The sequence below is a fragment of the Mobula hypostoma genome, chromosome 5, assembly GCF_963921235.1.
Source record: "Mobula hypostoma chromosome 5, sMobHyp1.1, whole genome shotgun sequence".
NCBI classification, from domain to species: domain Eukaryota; kingdom Metazoa; phylum Chordata; class Chondrichthyes; order Myliobatiformes; family Myliobatidae; genus Mobula; species Mobula hypostoma.
The window spans coordinates 167,591,451-167,614,981 of NC_086101.1; the positions used below are offsets into that span (position 1 = coordinate 167,591,451).

The 23,531-nt window shown below is 43.2% G+C and overlaps 1 protein-coding gene across 9 annotated transcripts in view; it reads right to left on the bottom strand.

The window, feature by feature from the left end:
* mast4 (microtubule associated serine/threonine kinase family member 4) overlaps nt 1-23,531 on the bottom strand; it is a 435,748-nt gene that overhangs the window by 233,600 nt on the left and 178,617 nt on the right. For all 9 annotated transcript variants that reach the window (XM_063049360.1, XM_063049351.1, XM_063049349.1 and 6 more), the window contains exon 4: nt 2,830-2,861. In XM_063049360.1, the coding sequence (XP_062905430.1) occupies nt 2,830-2,861 (32 nt within the window). The remainder of the gene's footprint in view (nt 1-2,829; nt 2,862-23,531) is intronic.

Consider the following 23,531-nt stretch of genomic DNA (forward strand, 5'->3'; position numbering starts at 1 on the left):
TGGGCGTCATTGGAGGTTGTTCCCGCCTGTGGCCATCGAACTTTGCAGCTCCTCCCGTGGAGAGTCAGACACCCTGAGCCAATAGGCTGGTCCTGGACTTATTTCCTTCTGGCATAGTTTGCATATTGTTGTTTGATTGTTTGTGGTTTTTGTATTGCTATATTTATGCTCTATTCTTGGTTGGTGCGGCTGTAACGAAACCCAATTTCCCTCGGGATCAATAATGTATATCTATGTATCTATCTATTCAATGTTGTAAAACAGCAATAAAACATGAAAACTTCCAAAGGGGTTGAATATTTTTTATGGGCACCATATTTCTCCTTAGGCAATCATTTAGCATCAGTGAAGACTTGCTTTCACACATGTTCTGAGGCGACAGATGAGGCCCATGTGGGAATCACAACACGCCCACAAAGGAGCAGAAACATCTGAGTTTACGACTATCCTGTGGGAGTGACCCTGGGAGATTCCACATCTTGTGTTTACTTTATGATGGTACCCACAACCACGGGTCTACAGTAGAACAGATCATAACACAGAATGATGCCATGCAAGGTTACATTTTTACCCCTACGCTCCTGTCAATCCTTCCAGGTTCAATTCTGCATATCCAACACATCTGCTGAAATCATGCAATCTATTTCACCTGAAAATCCAAATCAACACTGCCCAGCCTCAAAGATCAAGCTGCGGCAATGTGTTAGCGAACACACCAGAAGAGCTCCAAGCGGTTATTAACTTGTTTACTGAACCATACAAGAGGCTAGTCCGACACATCAATCAGACAAAGCTCCTCTACCAAATGCCTCCCAACTGTACAACATGTGGCTCCAAAAGTAAAGACCATTGCAAGACCCAGGAAGATATGGTCCATTTCTCATAAATCAGGAATGACTTCTCAAAACAAGTGGGCGTGAATGATGAAATCCACGACTGCCTTCAGTGGCTTAGAACAGCCTTTGACTGCAGATCTCACACCTGGCTCACAACCCCTTGCCCTCTTATGCTTCTCAGACCCGGCCTGTTTGCAGCAACCAACTGAAGACACAGAAAAGATACCACCAATGCAGTCTCTGCAAAATCTTTCAAATCCAACGGAGCAATAAGTGAACCAACATCAGCATCCTCTCCCAAACAACATCCACAGCATGAGGCTACAAAAATACGTCACTGTTAAGTGACTATAAGTAGCAATGACTTTCAGTTGGATCCACATAGATTAACTCACAAAGGCTGAGGCTTTGCTCCAACAAAATTTCCAGTGGAATTCCATAAAATTGTGAACTTGATTTAATAAATAGGTTGGTTACTGGGCAGCGCGACTCATTGGGCCAGGAAGCGCCCGTTCAGCTCTGCATCTCGATGATTTCTTAGGAAGCCTGCAGATTCTCAAATGATACAATTAAAAGGGAGGTATCACAATCTACCTTGTTGTGATCTTGCTCCTTGCCTCTGCCTGCACTGCACTTTCTCTGTGACTGTAACACTTCACTGCCCTGTTATTGTTCAACCTTTCACTACCTCAATACACTGTTATACATCTGTATGGACAGTATGCAAGACAAGTTTATCATTACCTTAGTATTTACATATTTAGCAATGTATTTTAGATCTTTAGTGTTTATATTTACTTTGACTGAATTTTATCAATTCCTAAGTGTTAATTAGCTCAGCATCATTTCCAAGAAATGCCGCACTACATCAATGGTCTTAGTTTTCTTGTACCTCATCAAATCTCATACAGTGTACTTCCTTACAAGACCCACCAGAATGGAGACATTAAGGTGTCTCCAACACATCATACTGACAGAGACTAAGTCACTATCCTACTGCCCTGCTGTTACCTAACAGAGTTCCTCTTGCCAAGAGTTACTTCGTCACTTTATCATTCCCTGCCAGAGACATCTTATGCATATGGGGTTTCTTCCTCGAGTCGTTGACTAGATCTCTTGGTTGTGTGGAAAACAAAGGAAGTGTGTGAAGCTGGCACCCTGGGTATTAATTTGGATGGGACTTGCTGATTATTATGAGTACACTCAAGTCAAATGAGCACATGGTCAATAAACTGAACGTTTATGTTATTCCTCTTGGCACCTTGTGGCGCATTGGGTGGCAACCTTACCGTTTCTTCAGCATTTGTCTGTTTCATTTACAAGTTTGAGTTGCTAGCTCGATGCTCAACCCAGCATGGATGAAAAGTGAGCAAGGAGCCAGCTGGGTTCGAATCCGCGACCACTAACCCCAAAAGTCCAGTGTGGATGCCACTACACCACCAGACGGCGAAGAATATTTATATACTACATAAAAAAAATTACACACACAAATCTAATCCTGACAATCAGGAAATGTGCAAGTTTTTCCTATTAGCCTAGTTGTTAGAACAATAATTCAACAGGCATAGAAGCTACATGGAAGCATTGCCAAAAAAAACTCATGTTAACTTTCCCAAACTGAAAGATGTTGCTTCTTATCAGAAAGCAAACTATTAATGGTTAACTGTAACCAGTAAGTGTAGAGCAATTGAAGTGTGACCACAATTCCTCAACCAATCATCTCCTCCTCAGGACTGTATAAACAAAACATTCATCAGCCAGCGAGCCACTGAAATATCCGGCACATGTTGAGCAGTTGTTAAACATGATGATCTCACCACACCAACAAAATAATGGCTTATTTACATAAACTTGTCACCAAAGTTCGAATCCTGCTCTGCATGAAAATTATATATTGTAGGTCAGAAAGCTGCAAACAATGAAACCAAATTTAAAGAAAACATCAGACACCTATCTGCAGAAAAACTGCAAGATATAAATCAGTTCTACTTACAGACTCCCTCTTCGGGGAAGGCTCAATTCTTTCTGAAAAGAGAAAAGAAAGTGGTTTTTAATGAAATTAGCATTAGTTATTTTCAGCAGGGAACATTCATTACGTTTAAAAATTAGGGCAGTGGCCTCAACTAAATCAAACTTTCTGTGGAGGTGACATTTTCAGTGTTTTTTTTCCTAAATCTTTATTATTAAGTGTGGATTATAGGTGCAAGCAGTACCCGAACACGAACAAGATAAAATCTGCAGATGCTGGAAATCCGAGCAACACACACAAATGCTAAAGGAACACAGCAGTGCAGGCAACATCTATGAAAGAAAGTACAGTCAACGTTTCGGCCCGAAATGTTGACTGTACTTCTTTCCCATAGATGCTGCCTGGCCTGCTGAGTTCCTCCAGCATTTTGTGTGGGTACCTGAACACTACTGTCGAATTTGCAAGTTTCAAGATTGAGCCCACATCAGTGTAAAACAGCGAAACTACTTGGGAGATGTTATTGAAAGAGCAAACAGCACCTTGCACTGTTAATTTTATAAAAGTTGGGAACTTAAAAAGGAATATACATTTCCATAACACAGGAAACTCCAGGGTGTGAACCAATGTGATTAATTACACCCTGTTATCTACTATGGTAGTACGGGAGTTGGGGTGGGGGGGGGCGGCTCAAATGTTTCAATTCGTTCTAATGAATTGAATCAAGTAAGGCAGATCATCTAGGGATGGCTGCTAATCACATCTAATGATTCTAGCATGGTAGTACACATCCTCCTCATTGCAATTCACCAAGGAAAAACATTCCACTATGCCCAACTCCTGATGCAAGGTCTTGGCCTGAAATGCCAACCAGTCTTTTGCCTCTACAGATGCTGTTTGATCTACTGGGTTCCACCAGCAGTTTATTTCTTGCTCCAACCACCAGCACCTGGATTCTCATTACAGAGCACATTACAGAGACTTGGATGGCTCAGGGACAGGAATGGCTACTTCAAGTGCGGGGTCAGAAAGGACAGGGAGGGAGGCAAACGAGGTGGGGCGTGACACTGTTGATCAGAGATCGTGTCACGGCTGCAGAAAAGATGGATGCTATGGAGGGATTGTCTACAGAGTCTCGGTGGGTAGAGGTTAGGAATAGGAAGGGGTCAATAACAGTACTGATGTTTTTTTATAGGCCACCCAATAGTAACAGGGACATCGAGAAGCAGAAAGGGAGACAGATTCTGGAAAGGTGTAATAATAACAGACTTGTCGCGATGGGAGATTTTAATTTTCCAAATATCAATTGGCATCTCCCTGGAGCAAGAGGTTCAGATAGGGTGGAATTTGTTAGGTGTGTTCAGGATGGTTTCTTGACACAATATGTGGATAAGTCTACAAAAGGAGAGAATGTACTTGATTTGGTATTGGGAAATGAACCTGGTCAGGTGTCACATCTCTCAGTGGGAGAGCATTTTGGAGATAGTGATCATAATTCTATCTCCTTTTAAATAGCATTGGAGAGAGATAGGAACAGACAAGTTAGAAAAGCGTTTAATTGGAGTGAGGAGAATTATGAGACTATCAGGCAGGAAACTGGAAGCTTAAATTGGGAACAGATGTTCTCAGGGAAAGGTACGGAAGAAATGTGGCAAATGTTCAGGGGATATTTGCGTGGAGTTCTGCACAGGTACGTTCCAATGAGACAGGGAAGTTATGGTAGGGTACAGGAATCATGATGTTCAAAGGCAATAATAAATCTAGTCAAGAAGAAAAGAAAAGCTTACAAAAGGTTCAGAGAGCTAGGTAATGTTAGGGATCTAGAAGATTATAAGGCTAAGAGGAAGGAGCTTAAAAAGGAAATTAGGAGAGCCAGAAGGGGCCATGAGAAGGCCTTGGCAGGCAGGATTAAGGAAAACCCCAAGGCATTCTACGAGTATGTGAAGAGCAAGAGGATAAGACATGAAAGAATAGGACCTATCAAGTGTGACAGTGGGAAAGTATGTATGGAACTGGAGGAAATAGCAGAGGAACTTAATGAATACTTTACTTCAGTATTCACTATGGAAAAGGATCTTGGTGGTTGTAGTGATGCCTTGCAGCAGACTGAAAAGCTTAAGCATGTAGATATTAAGAAAGAGGATATGCTGGAGCTTTTGGAAAGCATCAAGTTGGATAAGTCGCCAGGACCGGATGAGATGTACCCCAGGCTACTGTGGGAGGCGAGGGAGGAGATTGCTGAGCCTCTGGCGATGATCTTTGCATCATCAACGGGGACGGGAGAGGTTCCGGAGGATTGGAGGGTTGCGGATGTTGTTCCTTTATTCAAGAAAGGGAGTAGAGATAGCCCAGGAAATTATAGACCAGTGGGTCTTACTTCAGTGGTTGGTAAGTTGATGGAGAAGATCCTGAGTGGCAGGATTTATGAACATTTGGAGAGGTATAACATGATTAGGAGTAGTCAGCATGGCTTTGTCAAGGGCAGGTCGTGCCTTACGAGCCTGATTGAATTTTTTGAGGATGTGACTAAACACATTGATGAAGGAAGAGCAGTAGATGTAGTGTATATGGATTTTGGCAAGGCATTTGATAAGGTACCCCATGCAAGGCTTATTGAGAAAGTAAGGAGGCATAGGATCCAAGGGGACATTGTTTTGTGGATCCAGAACTGGCTTGCCCACAGAAGGCAAAGAGTGGTTGTAGACGGGTCATATTCTGCATGGAGGTCGGTCACCAGTGGAGTGTCTCAGGGATCTGTTCTGGGACCCTTACTCTTCGTGATTTTTAAAAATGACCTGGATGAGGAAGTGGAGGGATGGGTTTGTATGTTTGCTGATGACACAATGATTGGAGGTGTTTTGGATAGTGTGGAGGGCTGTCAGAGGTTACAGTGGGACATTGATAGGATGCAAAACTGGGCTGAGAAGTGGCAGATAGAGTTCAACCTAGATAAGTGTGAAGTGGTTCATTTTGGTAGGTCAAATATGATGACAGAATATAGTATTAATGGTAAGACTCCTGGCAGTGTGGAGGATCAGAGGGATCTTGGGGTCAGAGTCCACAGGACACTCAAAGCAGTTGCGCAGGTTGACTCTGTGGTTAAGAAGGCGTATGGTGTGTTGGCCTCCATTAATCGTGGAATTGAATTTAGGAGCCGAGAGGTAATGTTGCAGCTATATAGGACCCTGGTCAGACCCCACTTGGGAGTACTGTGCTCAGTTCTGATCACCTCACTACAGGAAAGAGGTGGAAGCCATAGAAAGGGTGCAGAGGAGATTTACAAGGATGTTGCCTGGATTGGGGAGCATGCCTTATGAGAATAGGTTGAGTGAACTCGGCCTTTTCTCCTTGGAGCGACGGAGGATAAGAGGTGACCTGATAGTGATGTATAAGATGATGAGAGGCATTGATCGTGTGGATAGTCAGAGGCTTTTTCCCAGGGCTGAAATGGTTGCCACAAGAGGACGCAGGTTTAAGGTGCTGGGCAGTAGGTACCAGAGGAGATGTCAGGGGTAAGTTTTTTTCACTGAGAGAGTGGTAAGTGTGTGGAATGGGCTGCCGGCAACAGTGGTGCAGGCAGATACGATAGGGTCTTTTAAGAGACTTTTGGATAGGTACATGGAGCTTAAAAAAATAGAGGGCTATAGGTAAGCCTAGTAATTTCTAAGGTAGGGACATGTTCGGCACAACTTTGTGGGCCGAAGGGCCTGTATTGTGCTACAGGTTTTCTATGTTTCTACATTTCCTGTGTATTTGTTAAACCGGCTTTTTACTGCCCAAGAATCCACACTCTCAAAATGAACAACTATTTTCACAATAACAAGACTAAAATTAAATTGGAGAGCCGAACGTCTTCAGCTGCACCAAGTTCACTTGCCTCTATGTCAAAATTTGCAAGACAAAGAGAGCGTATACATTTTAATAGTGGTGTTTGTGGGGGCGGAGTGAAAAGAATTACCCAATTACCACCTCGGTCAGCAAGTATAATACAGGTCACAGGGACAAATCTTGAGGGCCTCAAATCATGGCCATGCACTAGTCCAGGGGTTCTCAACCTGGGTCCACAGGCCCTTCAGTGATTGCCATAAAAGGCTGGGAACCACTACACTAGTTTATATTTGATGAAGTTATCAGAATACACTCTGGCAAAGTTAAAGTTCTTCAAAGTTTATGAAAAAAAAAATGAGAATGATGCAAGGTGGGAAAATAGACTGAATCCCCCTTAAAACAAGAAATTCTGCCGACCTGGAACATCTAGACCAGGAGCTCCCAACCCAGGGTCCACAGACCCTTTGCTTAATGGTATTGGTCCATGGCATAACAAAAAAGTTTGGGAAACCCTGATCTGGAGGTCAAATATCATCCACTTTATCTCCCGAAGCAGTTTTCCACCATCATCCTGGTAGCGGTGTACATTCCACCTCAAGCCAACATCAGGTAGGCACTGTAGGAGTTAGGCAACGTAATCAGAAGGCACGAAACTGAGCACTCTGATCCCTCCCATAGCATTGCGGAAGATCTCAACCAGACCAGCTTGAAGAAGTCTATGAACAACTACTATCAACATTTCTGTGGAACCAGAGGAATCAGTACACTTGAGCACTGTTATACCATCATCAAGAACGCTGTCTGTACCATCCAACACCCACACTCTGGAAAGTCCAATCACCTGGTTGTACTTCTAATCCCAGAGGCTAAAGTCTGCTGCACCAGTGGTGAGGACCAAGACAGTATGGCCAAGGGAGGTGGAGGAGTGTTTGCAGGATTGCATGGAGTCAGTGGACTGGTCAATATTCAGGGATTCATCTTCTGAGTCCAAATGAATAGGCTACAATTGCCACCAACTTCATCAAGACCTGTATGGATGAGTGTATGCCTTCAGGAACATAACAACATATCCAATCCAAAAACCAAGGATGAATCAGGAGATTCACAGTGTACCATAAGACCATAAGACAAAGAAGCAGAAGTCAGCCATTCGGCCCATCGAGTCTGCTCCACCATTTTATCATGAGCTGATCCATTCTCCCATTTAGTCCCACTCCCCCACCTTCTCACCATAACCTTTGATGCCCTGGCTACTCAGATACCTATCAATCTCTGCCTTAAATACACCCAATGATTTGGCCTCCATTGCCGCCCATGGCAACAAATTCCATAGATTCACCACCCTCTGGCTAAAAAAATTTCTTCGCATTTCTGTTCTGAATGGGTGCCCTTCAATCCTTAAGTCATGCCCTCTCATACTAGACTCCCCCATCATGGGAAACAACTTTGCCACATCCACTCTGTCCATGCCTTTCAACATTCAAAATGTTTCTATGAGGTCTCCCCTCATTCTTCTAAACTCCAAGGAATACAGTCCAAGAGCGGACAAACGTTCCTCATATGTTAACCCTCTCATTCCCAGGATCATTTTAGCGAATCCCTCTGTACCCTTTCCAATGTCAACACATCCTTTCTTAAATAAGGAGACCAAAACTGCCCACAGTACTCCAAGTGAGGTCTCACCAGCGTCTTATACAGCCCCAACATCACATCTCTGCTCCTATACTCTATTCCTCTGCAAATGAATGCCAACATTGCATTCGCGTTCTTCACCACTGACTCAACCTGGCGGTTAATCTTAAGGGTATCCTGTACGAGGACTCCCAAGTCCCGTTGCATCTCAGAACTTTGAATTCTCTCCCCATTTAAATAATAGTCTGCCCGTTTATTTCTTCTGCCAAAGTGCATAACCATACACTTTCCAACATTGTATTTCATTTGCCACTTCTTTGCCCATTCTTCCAATCTATCCAAGTCTCTCTGCAGATTCTCCGTTTCCTCAGCACTACCGGCCCCTCCACCTATCTTCGTATCGTCAGCAAACTTAGCCACAAAGCCATCTATAACCATAATCCAAATTGTTGATGTACAATGTAAAAAGAAGCGGCCCCAACACTGACCCCTGTGGAACACCACTAGTAACTGGCAGCCAACCAGAATCGGATCCCTTTATTCCCACACTCTGTTTCCTGCCAATCAGCCAACGCTCTATCCACGTATGTAACTTTCCTGTAATTCCATGGGCTCTTATCTTGTTAAGTAGCCTCCTGTGTGGCACCTTGTCAAAGGCCTTCTGAAAATCCAAATATACAACATCCACTGCACCTCCCTTGTCTAGCCTACTTGTAATTTCCTCAGAAAATTGTTATAGGTTTGTCAGGCAGGATTTTCCTTTAAGGAATCTATGCTGAGTTCTGCCTATCTTGTCATATGCCTCCAGGTACTCTGTAACCTCATCCTTGACAATCGACTCCAACAACTTCCCAACAACCGATGTCAAGCTAACAGGTCTATAATTTCCTTTTTGCTTCCTTGCTCCCTTCTTAAATAGCGGAGTGACATTTGCAATCTTCCAGTCCTCCAGAACCATGTCAGAATCTATCGACTTTTGAAAGATCATTGCTAATGTCTCCGCAATCTCCACAGCTACTTCCTTCAGAACACAAGGGTGCATTGCATCTGGTCCAGGATATTTATCTACCTTTAGACTATTCAGCTTCCTGAGTACTTTCTCTGTCGTAATTGTGACTGTGCACACTTCTCTTCCCTGACACCCTTGAGTGTCCGGTATACTGCTGATGTCTTCCTCAGTGAAGACTGATGCAAAATACTCGTTCAGTTCCTCTGCCATCTCCTTATCTCCCATTACAATTTCTCCAGCATCATTTTCTATCGGTCCTATATCTACTCTCACCTGTTTTTTACTCTTTATATACTTGAAAAAGCTTTTAGTATCCTCTTTGAAATCATTTGCTAGCTTCCCTTCATAGTTCATCTTTTCCCTCTTAATGACCTTCTTAGTTTCCTTTTGTAAGCTTTTAAAAACTTCCCAATCCTCTGTCTTACCACTAATTTTTGCTTCCTTGTATGCCCTCTCCTTTGCTTTAACTTTGGCTTTGACTTCTCTTGTCAACGACGGTTGCATCCTTTTTCCATTTGAAAATTTCTTCTTTTTTGGCATATACCTGTCTTGCACCTTCCTCACTTCTCACATAAACTCCAGCCACCGCTGCTCTGCTGTCTTTCCCGCCAGTGTCCCTTTCCAGTCAACTTTGGCCAATTCCTCTCTCATGCCACTGTAATTTCCTTTACTCCACTAAAATACCGACACATCAGATTTCAGCTTCTCGTTTTCAATTTTCACAGTGAACTCAATCATGTTATGATCACTGTCTCCTAAGGAATCCTTCACCTCAATCTCTCTAATCACCTCCGGTTCATTACACAATACCCAATCCAGTACAGCCGATCCCCTAGTGGGCTCAACAACAAGCTGTTCTAAAAAGCCATCTCGCAGACATTCTACAAATTCTCTCGAGATCCAGTGCCGACCTGATTTTCCCAATCCACTCGCAAGTTAAAATCCCCCACAATTATCATAACACTGCCCTTCTGACAAGCCTTTTCTATTTACTGTTGTAATTTGTAGTCCACATCACTGCAGCTGTTTGGAGGCCTATAAATAACTGCCATCAGGGTCCTTTTACCCCTGCGATTTCTTACCTCAACCCATAAAGATTCTGCACCTTCCGATCCTATATCACCTCTTTCTAATAATTTAATATCATTTCTTACTAATAAAGCCAGGCCTCCCCCTCTGCCTACCTTCCTATCCTTCTGATGCACCGTGTATCCTTGGATGTTCAGCTCCCAGAGACATGCATCCTTTAGCCACGTCTCAGTGATGGCCACAATATCATACCTGCCAATTTGTAGCCGTACGACAAGATCATCCACCTTATTCTTTATGCTGCGTGCATTTAAGTATAACACCTTAAGACCAGTATTTGGTACTTTTCGCTTTGATTTCACTGCAACTTTATTGCACTGCAACTCATCCCAATGGCTACAAATTTGCCCCATCACCTGCCTGTCTTTCCTGACATCTTTACTGCTCACCATCTTAGATTTATTTCTGTTTTCCCCCTCCTCTGCTCTATCTACTGAGGGCCAGATCTATGGCATTCAAGACCGGTGATCCAGAACAATACAAGTAGTCCAGGTATGACCTACAGCAGGCTATTTTAAGGGTGAAAGTCCAATTCCAAATGATGTTAGAGACAGAATCGGAGATGCATGTCAACTCTGGCAGGGTTTACAGGCCACTACTTCCTCCAAAGTGAAACCTAACATCATGAATGGCTATGATGCTTCACTTCCAATTGAGCTCAATGTCTTTTATGCATGCTTTGAAAGAGAGAATAAAACTACACCTGTGCGAATTCCTGCAGCACAGGTGACCCCGTGATCAGACATCAGAACATCTTTCAAGAGGCTTCAGTCTTGCAAGGCATCAGGCCCTGAAAACCTGTGCCAACCAACTGGCAGCAGTGTTCAAGGATATATCCAATCTCTCGCTGCTGCAGTCAAAAGTGTCTGTCTGCTTCAAAAGGGAAACAATTATCCCAGCGTCCAAGAGCAAGGTGAGCTGTCTCAATGACCATCACCCGTGGCATTCACATCTACTGTGATGAAGAGCTTTGAGAGGTGAATCAAGGCTAGAATCAACTCCTGCTTTGGCAAATTGTCTACCACCACAATAGGTCTACAGTGGATGCAATCTCACTGCCTATTCCACTCTGCCTTGAATTAGCTAGACAATAGTAATATCTACATCAGTCTGCTGTTCCTTGTCTACAGGTCAGCATTCAACACAATCACATCCTCAGTTTACAAGGATGTTGCCTGGATTGGGGAACATGCCTTATGAGAATAAGTTGAGTAAACTCAGCCTTTTTCCCTTGGAGTGACGGAGGATGAGAGATGACCTGATAGAGGCGTATAAGATGATGAGAGGCATTAATCACCCAGATAGTCAAAGGTTTTTTCCCAGGGCTGAAAAGGCTAACACGTGGGGGGGCATAGTTTTAAGGCGCTTGGAAATAAGTACAGAGGGATTGTCATGGGTAAGTTTTTTTAATATAAACGCAGAGAGTGGTGAGTGTGTTGAATGGGCTGCCGGCGACAGTACATAGGTACATGGAGCTTAGAAAAAGAGGGCTATGGGTAATCCTAGGTAATTTCTAAAGTAAGTACGTGTTCGGCACAGCGTTGTGGGCTGAAAGGCCTGTATTGTGCTGTAGGTTTTCTATGTTGCAATGCTTCTATGTTTCAATTCTAATCAACAAGCCCTGACCTAGGCCCAGGTAACTCCCTCTGAAACTGGATCCTCAACAGTACAGCACAGTCTCTGCAGGTGGGAAATAACATCTCCTCATTGAGGGTCAACACTGACTCACCTTGAGGATGCACGCTTCACCCACTGCTGTACTCTCTACACCCAGGGCTGCTTGGCTAGGCACAGCTCAAATACCATCTATACATTTTCTGATGACAGCTATTGCTGGCAGAATTTCAAACGGTGATCAGGATGCATATAGGAGCGAGCAAGATCGATCAGCTGGTTGAGTGGTGTCGCAGAACTCAACGTCAGTAAGACCGAGGAACTGATTGTGGACCTCGGGAAAGGGAAGTCGAGGAAACACACGCCAACCCTCACTGAGGAATCAGAAGTGGAAAGGGTCAGCAGTTTCATGTCTCTGAGGATCTATCCTGGGTCCAAAATATTGATGCAATTACAAAGGCGGCACAAAGGCATCCGTTAGTCTTGCGAGACCATGGATCTGCGCCTGGAAAGTCTTCACTCTCCAGGGCACAGGCCTGGGCAAGGTTGTATGGAAGACCAGCAGTTGCCCATGCTGCAAGTCTCCCCTCTCCACGACACCAATGTTGTCCAAGGGAAGGGCATTAGGACCCATACAGCTTGGCACCAGTGTCGTCGCAGAGCAATGTGTGATTAAGTGCCTTGCTCAAGGACACAACACGTTGCCTCGGCTGGGGCTCGAACTCACGACCTTCAGGTCGCTAGTCCAATGTCTTAACCACTTGGCCACGTGCCCACAATAGTGGGTATATTTCATTAGGAGTTTGAGATTTGGTATGTTACCAAAGGCACTCGCAAATCTCTACAGGTATACCATGGACAGAGTTCTAACTGGTTGCATCACTGTTTGGTACTGAGGGGCCTCTGGAAAAAGTTGTAGAAAGTTGTAAACTCAGACAGGTAATAACGGGCATGAGCCTCTCCAGCAGCCAGAACACATTTCAAAAGGTGATGCCTCTAAAAGGTGGCATCCATCATCCAAGACATGCCCTCACCTCATTGCGACCAGAGGTGGTGCAGGAGCCTGAAGATGCACACAAAATTTCAGGAAAAGTTTCTTCCCCTCCATGATCAGATTCCTGAATGACAATGAACCCATGCACACTACCTCACCATATCCCCCACGTGGAAGCTACTTAATTATTTGTTTATACATACTTCTTATTGTAATGCATAGTTTTATTACTATGTTTTATTACTGCGAAAAAAACAACAGATTTCACAACATCCAGAACTGCGCAAAAATCTTAGGTGTATATATGTGTGTGTAGTTTTTGCGCAGTTCTATATATATATATATATATATATACATACATGTTGCCCAAGGCTTTTGCACAACACTGCAGTAATTTCATGTGTTGGACTGTACTGCTGCCACAGGAAAAAAAAACAAATTTCATGGCATATATGAGTGATGATAAACTAGATTCTGATATGCACCTCTATTATGGACTGAGAGTGGGGGAGAGGGAGAAGAAATTCTTGGTTGGGAAAAGGGAAAGGGAGAGGGGCAGGGGTAGAAAGCACCAGATAGAAATTCTGTTATGATCAATACACCAGTTGTTTGGAATCAATTGACCTTGTCCGGTGTCTCAGGACTAAATGTGTCTGCATCCATGCCACCCACTGGCACTCCTTCTCTGCCACCTGTCCCTCGCCTCTCCCACAGTGCTCCACCATCATCAGTCCTAACATGGCTCCCATCAGATCAACAAATGCGCTCTTCCAAAACACGTTGACAAATAAAGTACTGTGCAAAAGTCTTAGGCTCCCTTGCAAACATGTATGTGCTTAAGACTTTTGCACAGTACAGTATGTTGGTGATATTAAACCTGACTCAGATTTTTCCTTTTGACAGTTAGCCAGATGTTGCTGGACCCAGCTTCCATGGAGTAATGATTTTCAAATGCCGGATGTAGCTCCAGCTTCTGCCCTGGTGATACCATATAAGATGGAGCAGACCCAAAATACCTTTGACAGCAAAAGGCATTTGAAATCCATTTACCTAACTTTTAAAAGGCAAAAATTAAATTAATTGATTTAAACTGATAATATTATTGTCATCCATTAGTTACAAGCGCTTACATTTTTTTGGAATGGGATCGTGCTGTTATCCCTACATCCCTATTGTAAAGAGGATCTCTGGATGGGAAGAGCTCTGCCTTTTTTTTAAAACCACATCGCCGCTCCCTCTTTGGGTCATCTGACAGTTCTGTCATGTCATCATGCACTTCCAGCAGAGGGGTACATGCCAGTATTTGATCTTCAATATTCTGCAATGAGCACATGTATTGTTGGCCAGAAAGAATGACAATCTACAAATCAGTGAATTAAAATGAATCAAGGACAGCGGAAACAGATAGACTAATTGCCTTTGTTCTTGCCACATGCTTGGGGATGGAAACTGCCATTTTGTGAAGACACTCTATTCTCCATTTTGTGAGCTTGGCATGCCGGGCTTCATCAATGTTTTAAAGACACAATGATTCTTCAGGTAATCTGCTGGACTGGAGATCATTTCCAAATAAGAAGTTATTTGTGAGATGTTCTTTGGTTGGCTATAACATGCAAGTTTGTGAATGTTGGGGTTGATTCCTGCCTGAAGTGATTCGAGCTCATTGCTGATTGAGAACAAAGAGCCATAAATTATCGACTGTCACTTGATGGCAAGAGGGCAATAAATGGATGCTAGCTTGGAGCAGAGCCAATAACAAGGTGTTAAAGGTCAGCCAAGGATCTGTGGCCAACGTCACTGGAATGCGATATTTGAATTGATAAGAAATGGATATAAAAGTTGATGTTTTGTGTGTGTTGGTAGCGGTAGCTTTGAAGAATAACCATAGCAGATACAAGTGTATGCAACCCTGTGTGAAACACGTGGCGAGTGAATTGAGAAAACAAGGAGCACCTGGCCAGCGTAGAATCCGTTGCCCAGGTAATATCTTTGCTATTCTTTGACTATTCAGGAGTCAGGGATACCTAGCGAGTGTGCACACAAAGTATTTAGTGTATGAACTCACATACTTATTAGTTTAAACAATAAAAGTACTTGTCAGTAAATACAGATCTCTCTGTGCCTCACTAATCATCACTGTAAGTAGGAAGTAATTTTTTTCCAAGAGTACATTCTCAGGAAGTCTTGCCATGCATTTACTGGTAACCAAGGCAATCCACCAGCTACAGCCAAGCAGGATAGATTAGCTTTATTTCTCACATGTACAGCGAAACATTGAAACATACCGTGAAATGCGCTGCTTGTGTCAAATCAAGTCAGCAAGGATTGCACCGGGCAGCCTGCAAGTGTCACCAGGCTTCTGGCGCCAACACAGCATATCCACGATTCACTGACCCTAACCGTACGTCTTTAGAATGTGGGAGGAAAACAGGGCACCCGGAGGAAACCCTCCGCACACGTAAAATGTTAGAGGAACTCAGCAAGTCAGGCAGCCCTGATGAAGGGTCTCGGTCTGAAATATTGACTGTTTACTCCCTTCTATAGCGTCTGACTGACTTGTTAAGTTCCTTCTGCATCTTGTGAATGTTGCTCGAGATTCAGAATCAGGTTTAATATCACTGGCAAATGTAGTGAACTTTGTTGTTTTGCAGCAGTAGCGCATCGCGATACATAATAAGCACTGTGAATTACAATAAGTATATAAAACAGAAAATTAAATTAGTCGTGCCAAAAGAGAAGGGAAAAATTACAAAAGAAATTGAAGGGCTCAGCGTCCATTCAGAAATCTGATCGTGGAGGGGAAGAAGCTCTTCCTGAAAAGATGACTGTGTCTCTTCAGGCTCCTGTACCACCTCCTTGATGGTAGCAATGAGAAGAGGGCATGCCCTGGGTGATGGTACCCACTTTGAGGTATTGCCTTTTGAAGGCATCCTGGACGCTGGGGAGGCAAATTACCCACGATGGGAGCTGGCTGAGTTTACAACCTTCTGCAGTTTTTTCCCCCGATTCTGTGCAGTCACCCCTCCATACCAGACGGTGATGCAATCGGTTAGAATGCTCTCTATGGTACATTCGTAGAAATTTGCAAGTGGCTTTGGTGGCATACCAATTCCACTCAAGCTCCTAATGAAACATAGTTGCTGTCTTTGTAATTGCATCAATATGTACAGCCCAATATGCACAAAGGAATTTGAAACTGCTCACCCTTTCTACTTCTGATGCCTCAATGAAGATTAGTGTGTTCCCTCAGCTTACCCTTCCTGAAGTCCACAATCAATTGCTTGATCATACTGATTTGAGTGCAAGGCTATTGTGCGACACCATTCAACCTGGTGATCTATATAATTCCTGTACGCCTACTTGTCACCATCTGAAACTCTGCCAACAATAGTTGCGTCATCAGCAAAATTATAGATGGTGTCTGAGCTGTGCCCAGTCATGGATGTACACAACGTAGAGCAGTGTGCTACGCACGCATCCCTGAGGTGCGCCGTTGTTAATTGTCGGAGAGGAGGAGTTGTTCTTTCCAATCTGCACAGACTGTGGTCTTGCAGTGAAGTAGTCAAGGATCCAGTTGCAGAGAGAGGTGCAGGGGCACAGGTGTTGGAGCTTTTTGATTAGAATGAGGGTATGATCGTGTTGAACACTGAGCTAAAGTCAATAAACAGCAGCCTGATGCAAGTATTACTGCATTCCAGGTGATCCCAGGCAGAGTCGAGAGCCAGTGCGAATGCATTTACCATCTCTCATCTTCAGGTTTTTAAACACAGATTTTCACAGTGCACTAGGTGAATGATCAGATAGCTGCTGGCTTCCAAAGACACAGTTATTCTTTCCCCTTCCACCATTCAGTTCTGAATCCAACTGCACAACCCTTACTACTACCTCAGTATGTGGTGATTTCACATGTCAGAATGTTATCAGACAGAGTTTGCAGCATGCACAACAATGAGAGAATGATTGAGAACATAGCGTTGTAAGAAACGTGGTTTGGTTTTGTTGCTGTAAATAAAAGTTTAATTCTTCCAGAATATGCTTTGTTACTAGTAACCCACGGTACGTATTGTTACGTACCCCGTAACTGGGTTGCCAAACCAGCAGAAATGGATCACTCAGTTGGAGTCTGGAGTACTAGAACTAAGAAAGTTTTATTAAAGAAACAAGCAACACATTAATCGAAAGGATAATAAATGCAACAGTTCAGCGATGATAAACGCACATGTGCACAGAATTAAGATAACAGCATCAATCAAGCTCTATCGTTGTCTAGGGGTAAATGACCAATTTCAAAATGACTCAAAGTTCAGTCCAGTTAGTAGTTCAGTTCGCAGTAATCGTTGCCATGGCGGTGGACAACGTGGGGGAAGAGAGAGATAGAATAGGAACAACTGATCATTCAGAACACTGCTTCACTCACAGACCAGCAAGATGGCTCACAAACAGCTTTTGGGCGGGTCCTTGGTGATGTCACCTGAGGTCACCGACTGTGACCCCTCCTCCAGATGCGGTCGATCCTCTGCAGTGAACCCGGCACCCAGGCAAGGGCGGACACACACCGGGTTCCCGCTGATCGTACCTTTCCACCCTGGTCGTTGTCTGGTACTTCTCATCCACTCGTGAGAGGCGCACCGCTTCCAGGGTCTTGTTACCTCGGGTGGCGTGTGTGTCGCCTTAGCGAACCTGTCCCTTTTTATCCCCCTGCTGGGGTATCGCCTGTCCATCACTTCAAACAGTTCAGGGTTCAAAGGGGGAGCCGCTCCAGACAGCTCCCTCTCCCACGTCCCTCCATTACACATCTCCAGACGCTGCTCCATTGTTCCTTATCTCTCCTTCCCCTGAGGGCAGGTGGCAGACCAACTGCTGATGCCACTGATGCTAGCCCAGGCCAGCAAACATCTTAATTTTATGTGTATTCTCGTAACAGTATAAAGAACACAACATGGTGTCAGAAGTCGGTCTGGAAGAATAGTACCTTCGCTAACACGGGAGAAGCAAAGATAATCGAAGAAAAAAAAGAGTTCGAACTGTTTTGGTGTTTGCTAACAGTTTTAAAAAATGGAAGGTTTGCAACCTCCACCAACACTTCAGCTGACTGGGAATGTAGCTGGGAACTGGAGAAAATTCAAGCAGTGTTTTGAAATATATTTATCAGTGATTGATGCTGATGGAAAACAGAAAAAAACAAAAGCTGCGCTTCTACTCCACGTAATACAGGTGTCCCCCACTTTTCGAACGTTCACTTTACGATACCTCGCTGTTACGAAAGACCTACATTAGTTACCTGTTTTCGCTAACAGAAGGTGTTTTCACTGTTACGAAAAAAAGCAGCACGCACCCTGAGCAGCCAAGCTCCTCCCCCGGAACTGCATTCTAGCCGGTATTGCTTAAACATGTGCCTGTGAGTATCTGTGCTTTATCTCGATTTATTTCGAGCATCCGTTAGCAAGATGAGTTCTAAGGTATTGGAAAAGCCTAAAAGAGCTCGTAAAGGTGTTACACTTAGCGTAAAACTAGACATAATTAAGCGTTTCGATCATGGTGAACGAAGTAAGGACAAAGTGAGTTTGGCTTGTGGAAGTTGATGAAGATGATGTTGAAGAGGTTTTGGCATCCCATGACCAAGAACTGATAGATGAAGAGCTGATGCAATTGGAAGAGAAAGGATAACAATCAAAACCTAATGCAGTAGCGAACAGACCGAAAGTGAAGTCGTCCAGGAACTGAACGTGAAGCAATTGCGTGAGATTTTCGCTGCAATGATTGCAGAAAAGTACAACTTTAATTTTGAAAGGGTACGTAGGTTTAGGGCATATTTGCAAGATGACTTGAGTGCTTACAAAGAACCGTATGATAGAAAAATGCGCGAGGCTAAGCAGTCAAGCATACTGTCGTTTTTTAAGCCTTCCACATCAGCCACAGCAGACGACGAACCTCGAGTTTCGACATCGAGGCAGGCAGACATAGAAGAAGATATCCTGCCTGCCCTGATGGAAACAGATGACGATGAGATGACACCTCAGTGTCCGACCACCCCAGTGGTCCCAACCTCCGGGCTGCAGTCCGATACATTGCCACGAAGCATGCAGCAGTAGCCGGGATGCACCCAGCACATCTTTAAGAAAATAGCTGAAATAAACAAGCTAATTAATTAGCTTGTTTATTTCAGCTATTTTCTTAAAGATGTGCTGGGTGCATCCCGGCTACCACTGCACCGCTGCATGCTTCGCAGATCGGTATCGGTCCACGGCCTGGAGTTTGGGGACCACTGCACCACCCTAACCTCCGACGACTCAGTCGAACACACCATCATCAGTGTGCTCCGCGCTGTGTTCCCGATTCCAGTAAGTGATACTACACTGTATATACATTATTTCTACTTTATATCGGCTGTATATTTTTATGTGTTATTTGGTATGATTTTGCAGCTTCATAGCTTAAAGGTTACTGGACAGAGTATTTCTGCCGAGAGCACTTGCGTGAGATTTTCGCTATAGACAGTGCGGCAATAACTGTAGAAAAGTATTTCTACTTTATATAGGCTGTTTATTTATCATATCATTCCTGCTTTTACTATATGTTACTGTTATTTTAGGTTTTATATGTTATTTGGCATGATTTGGTAGGTTATTTTTTGGGTCTGCGAACGCTCACAAATTTTTCCCATATAAATAAATGGTAATTGCTTCTTCACTTTACGACATTCCGGCTTACGAACCGTTTCATAGGAATGCTCTGCCTTTGGATGGTGGGGGAAACCTATAGGTGACAATGCAATTGAGGTATATAATCATTTTATTTTTGAGAATGAAGATAATTTGAAGTTGGAATCAATAATGGACAAATTCAAAGCGTTTTGTATACCAAAGCGTAATGTGACGTATGAGCGGTACAAATTTTTCATGTGTAAGCAGAAAGCTGGTAAAACTATTGATCAATTTGTTATGGAGTTGAGACACCGCAGTAAAACGTGCGAGTTTACAGAACTGACAGACTCTCTCATTAAAGACAGAATTGTTTGTGGCATTCTGGATAATGGTCTGAGAGAAAGACTGTTACAAGAACAAGATTTGGATTTGGAAAAAACCTTTGATGTTCTGCAAAGCTTCGGAAACCATAACGTCACAGGCTAAAGAGCTTTTTATTGAGAACTGCAACATACATGCTGTAAATAAGAGCGAACATATTGGAAAAAAAAATGAAGCGACAACAAAACCGACACAGAGCAAGATGTCATGTGACTGCTGTGGGTAGCAGCACCGGCCAAAAAAGTGTCCAGCGTATGGGAAAATGTGCAATGACTGCGGTAAGAGTAATCATTTTTCACGCTGTTGCAGAAGTAGAAAGGAAATAAAACAAGTAAATGCAGTGCTTGAAAATGAACTCGAGGAGTTTTATATAGATGTGCTTTCTGAAAACAAACAAAGTAAGAGTGACTGGACTATTCCATTGCAAGTGAATCAAAATAAAATTCTATTTAAACTTGATACTGGGACACAAGTAAATGTTCTTGCAGAATCTGAGTTTAATGCATTAAAGCCGAGACCCGAAGTTACTTCAGACAAATATAAAAGTGACTGGGTATTCAGGTGCAGACATTCCAGTTAAAGGAACATGTGTGGCAAAAGTATCACACAAAAATATGGGGCATACGCTTTCATTTGTGGTCGTGCCAAAGAATGTACAGTCAATAATGGGTTTATCTGCCTGTGAGAGACTGAATTCGGTGAAAAGAGCTTTGTCCTGGATAGTGACACAGAATCAGAATACAGTGACTTGATGAAAGAGCAAGAGAACAGAATTTGGTTCCAATGCAGCAAAAGTAAAAGAAGTCATAAAGAAAGCCCCCAGACCCATCCCCTTGTTACCAGCATCTGACAAAGCATTGCCACCAAAACCAGGAGTGGCAGGAGGACAGAGGCCAAACTTGCCGGTACAGTATAATACTGATCTGAAGCCAAGGAGTGACAAGAATCAGGATCCAATTGAAGAAGTGAAAGCACAAGTGAAGGAATTGAGAAATTTTATTGAAATGAAGTCTCAGCATAAAAAAAGAGATTACACAGTTAATAAATGAATTAGATGAAGAAAAGAAGATTCGCATTTCATTACAAATGGAAGTGGAAGGAATTAAGAAGGCTACAGTACTTAAAGTACAACCATGACATACATGGTCCAAACAGAAGAAGGAGCAGTGTTAAGGAGAAATCGCAAAGACCTTAAGAAGCAGCCAACTTCAGAGTTTCATTTAACTGATGCAGACCAGACAAAACATGGAAATAACAACAAAACACAAGAACTGTGTGAACCACTTAGATTCTTAGAAGGTCTACTCGTGTTCGTAAATTGCCAGAGAGACTGATAGAGACATGTTAAATCAGCGGTCCCCAACCTTTTTTGCACCGTGGACCGGTTTAATATTGACAATATTCTTGCGGACCTGCCGACCGGGGGGGGGGGGGGGGGGGGGGAGTTGTTCAAGTAGGGTTAGACTCACCTCAACATGTCTTTCAAAGTTAGGGTTGCCAACTTTCTCACTCCCAAAAAATAGGACAAAAGTAGCAGTCAAATCCCGGGACACTTTAACCCAGGAAAGACTACCATGACCGTGAAGCAACACTCACAACACGCTGGAGGAACTCAGCAGGTCGGGCAGCATCTGTGGAAAAGATCAGTCGATGTTTCGGGCCGGAACCCTTCGTCGTTTTACAATTCTATCTTTAATGAGAGAGTCTGTCAGTTCGTAAATTCGCACGTTTTACTGCGGTGTCTCAACTCGAGTATTTTGTGCTTACCATGACCACAAAGCCTTGCGCGGGCACCTGTGTGCGCATGTGAAGTGCGCATGCGCGTACATGCCTATTTTTCCCCACAAATCGGTTTTCCCTTCATCTTCCCGACTATACTGTACATACATTATTTCTACTTTATATAGGCTGTGTATTTATCATATCATTCCTGCTTTAACTATATGTTAGCATTATTTATTTTCGGTTTTATTTGTTATTTGGTATGATTTGTTAGGTTATTTTTTGGGTCTGGGAACGCTCAAAAATTTTTCCCATATAAATTAATGGTAATTGCTTCTTCGCTTCACGCCATTTCGGCATGAAAGGTTTCATAGGAATGCTCTATCTTAGTGGGGGAAATATGGGACAAACCAATTTAGCCCAATATATGGGATGTCCCGTCAAATATGGGACAGTTGGCAACCCTATGTTCAAGTTCAACAGTGCGTGACAGGGAATGAGGAAAGGTCGCACTGACTCATATTGTTTCCTCACGGCCCGGTAACACATGCTTTGCAGCCCGGTACCGGTCTGCGGCCCGGTGGTTGGGGACCGCTGTGTTAAATTATGCATTTGTTTTGATCAGTGTTGCTAATTCTTTTTCTTTTTAAGGAAAGGAAGATGTGGTGATATCACATGTCAGAACGTGATTGGACACAGTTCAGAGCATGCGCAGAAATGAGAGAATGATCGAGAACATGGCGCTGTTAAGAAACGTGGTTTGGTTTTGTTGCTGTAAATAAAAGTTTAATTCTTCCAGATAATGTTCTGTTACTAGTAACCCATGGTACGTATAAAGAACACAGCACAGTACAGACACACAGTGACAACATTGCACTACTAGGGACCATGTTTTGTGTTCCAAATGGGTATTATTTATGTTTACTTTATGATTTTTCCTGTGAATGTTGTACCTTTGATACTGGTACAATATTTTCGCTGCACCTTTACTTACACGTACTTGTGCATGTGACAATAAACCCATCTTTGACTCCATCAGATTCTGTTTGGGTGGATGGTGAGAAAAATTAGAGCAATGTTAATGGACATTAAGAGCGGAACAGGATTGTTTGAACGTAGACACAATGGGCCCGGTGACCTTTTTCCATGTCAGAAGGAAACATGAAAATAGGTTTAAAGTTTATGGATGCCAACAACGACTCAGTGCCTCTGTAGGAAATAAAACAACAGGATTCTCAACTTTTTCATTTCCCACATTTTTTTTTCAGGTTACCAAATAGCATGGAGTGCTCATGCACGAGTGGAAGTGCATGCACGAGTTTTTGTGTCTGTGCATGCATACAAGGCCATTAGATATCGGAGCAGAATTAGGCCATTTGGCCCACTGAGTTTGCTCCACCATTTCATCATGGCTGATCCATTATTCCTCTCAGCCCCAATCTCCTGCCTTCCCCCTGTATATGCACTCATCTACTCACATGTCCATCTATACATTGAGCAAATCTGTGCAACAGAGCCCATCACCAGTTGTTGAACTTTGTACCATCATTATAATGCCCCCTGTCAAGAAAGTATAACAACTGATGTACAATGTCTATTCCATAAGATCTTGCAAAAAGGCACCTTACATTATTCAAAAGCAAATGCTGTTTGAAGTCATGCTTGGCTATAAAATCTAAACTGGATGTGTTCCCCCTCTAAGATTCAAGCTTACTATAATACTTCCTATTTGAACATCCTATGGAATTCTCATGAACAATTGGTTAAAAGTCAGATAGTTTATTCTGTCCATCTCAGTGTACCGGACATCTCATGG